The following is a 2,635-nucleotide window of genomic DNA, read 5'->3' on the forward strand; positions in this document are numbered from 1 at the left end:
TCTTGGATAAATGAATAAAGCACTACGTTTGCATGAAGTAGTTTAAAAACAGAAACATCGCTGTTTTTTTTTTAAGTGGTTATCTTTTAATAAGGTAATTCCACGGCTATCAGTGATGACTCAGTTCCTCCGCAGTTACTGTGTGTGCCTATTAGAAATCTAAATGCTTGTCACGTCAATTAAGCTAGTGAGAATTTCCAGATTTTAACGGGAACACAGCAGGCTTTTAAGGTGATTGATGACTTGAACGGGAAGATCTCTCTCCCTTATGGCGTCCTTCATGTCTAGACACAGTCTAATATATAGGAGTAAAATAGAAAATGAAGGTATCCTCCTATCACTTTTTCTTTAAGTGGTAATCACTATCCAGTACTTGGATTTTTTTTTTTTTTTAAGAGAGTGAGCAAAGCTTCCCCAAAGGGAGAGAAAAATTGAACAGATTTGAGAAACATACACAAAGGACGAAAATGATGTTTTCCTGCTACCCGCTGGGAAAGTTACTAGAATTAGTAGAATCCTCCTGTTCCTTCCACACAAACGATACCCAGACTAGGAGCTCCCGTTTCCGTCACCCCCACTGCTTGCCCAAGTTACCTGTGGAAGCTGATGTTAATGTGCTTGTTGTAGGTAGTAGCACAGCCCGCCGCGGCGCAATTGGTCGGCATTTCTCTTTCCCCCTCATTCGGCGCTGTCTTAAGCCTGTTCTGAGGCGCTGGATGCTAAACTTCCTTCTGGCAAAGGCTGGACAATCGAGGCAGGCGAAAGGCCCACTGAGCTTAGTCGTGAGAGTTGTGTGGGGAAAAAGGGGTGTGTATGTGGAGGGGAGGGGGAGGACGAGGAAGGGTCAACCTTCCCTTTCTCTTTATTAATATGGAGGACTTGAGCCAGCAGAGCTGACAGTCGTGGAGCTCCAGTCGCCTCCATTTGCCTTCACCAACATGGCGGACACAACCCGTTCCCTCTCCTTACCCCCAAAAGAGAGTAGGTCCACTGCGTCTCTTTGGCAGCGGCCCCGGAGCAATTAAAAGGAAGAGGTTGTTTTCCCCTCCGATTATGTACCATGAAACTCTCGGAAGGTTACAGCCAAGAGCAGATCGGCCAACCTCTCCACACACCTATCTGTCCCAGTCCAGAGCCTTGAGTGGGTGTGAATCGTAGTCCAGAAGAAAAAAAAAAAAATCGGGTGAGAGACAAAGACTACAAATCCCAGGAAGCATCGCGTTGGCCTCATTGTTATCGCGTGAATGGGAGTTTCGTTTCCTACGTATCGCAGGAAGTGACGTCTCGGACACAGCCGCTTTAGAGCCCCTTTCTCGCGAGGCGGAAGATCCCGGATCGCTGAGGTGCAAGGGGGCGCTAGGAGGTGGAACTGGGTTGCGACGGTCCGACGAGAAAGAGCTGGGGTGCGGGGAAGTTGGGGAGCAGAGCCCGCTAGTTGTCCGTATAGGGGTAAGGCCGCAGTGACCGGGTCCTTTAAGAAAGGGAGCCGAGGAGAAAGGGAACCGTGGGGCGGATCCCAGGACGGAGGGTAAGGTTGTGTGGAAGGCGCTGCTCCCCGGATGGCGGCTGTGGATACTCCGGCCCTGGCCTCCAGCGGCCTCTCGCCGAAGGAAGAAGGGGAGCTTGAAGATGGGGAGATCAGTGACGACGATAATAACAGTCAGATACGGAGCCGGAGCAGTAGCAGTAGCAGCGGCGGCGGGTTGTTACCGTATCTGCGGCGAAGGCCAACTCACCCGGCCCGGGGCGGTGGATCCGGCGGAGGCGGTGGCTCTTCCTCGTCATCGTCCTCTTCTCAGCAACAGCTGAGGAATTTCTCACGCTCGCGGCACGCGTCGGAGCGGGGCCACCTCAGGGGACACAGCAGCTACCGACCCAAAGAACCGTTCCGGTCTCACCCGCCCTCCGTGCGGGTGCCTTCGAACTCACTGACCGAAAGCAGCCCCCGGCCGTCTTTCTGGGAGCGGAGCCACATCGCCTTGGACCGTTTCCGCTTTCGAGGCAGGCCTTACCGGGGTGGGAGTCGCTGGAGTCGGGGGCGAGGAGTGGGTGAGCGAGGAGGCAAGCCAGGGGGCAGACCTCCTCTGGGAGGAGGAGCGGGATCCGGATTCAGCAGCAGTCAGAGCTGGCGAGAGCCCTCTCCACCTCGGAAGAGCTGTATCCTTAATGTGGCGGTCTGCCCTGGGTGTGTCACTAACTAAAATTCCCTTTAGCGTAGGTCTGTGAGATGAGTGTAACTTTTGTGAATCATCAGACCGCTTATTGGTCCCTGTGTCCAATGCTTAAAGTAAGTTGTTCTTTGGTAATTCCCATGTGTCACAGTGTAGCGTGTTTCTTAAGATTTATTGCTTTTTAACAGCGTGTTATGGATTGGAGTAAGGTAGTGGAATCTTTGACAGTCAAGTTAGATTTGAAGTAGTACATCAGAAACTCAAGTTTGATTAGCATTTGTATTTTGCTGGTACAGGAGGTTTGTATTTTATTTGAAGTTGACTTAGGTTGTTAAAGGGAGAAAAATAGTCGTAAATACTGTTGCTTATATCATATTGCATTTTGACATTGAAAATTGTAAACTTTCATTATGCATAATCCTCCTGTTCTTGTGATTCTATTTTTTTTATTTTTTATGTTTTAT

At 50.2% G+C, this 2,635-nt stretch overlaps 1 protein-coding gene across 1 annotated transcript; it reads left to right on the forward strand.

Annotated features, from left to right (window-relative positions):
• Positions 1 to 1,355: 1,355 nt before the first annotated feature.
• LOC103584479 (zinc finger C3H1 domain-containing protein-like) lies at positions 1,356 to 2,157 on the forward strand (the record flags this gene model as incomplete). The annotated part of the gene is made up of 1 exon (XM_008565464.1): positions 1,356 to 2,157. A coding segment is annotated over exon 1 (598 nt), but the record flags the coding sequence as incomplete, so codon positions are not given.
• Positions 2,158 to 2,635: the final 478 nt, after the last annotated feature.

This window comes from Galeopterus variegatus, unplaced genomic scaffold, assembly GCF_000696425.1.
Source record: "Galeopterus variegatus unplaced genomic scaffold, G_variegatus-3.0.2 Scaffold60346, whole genome shotgun sequence".
In the NCBI taxonomy this organism is placed as follows: Eukaryota; Metazoa; Chordata; class Mammalia; order Dermoptera; family Cynocephalidae; genus Galeopterus; species Galeopterus variegatus.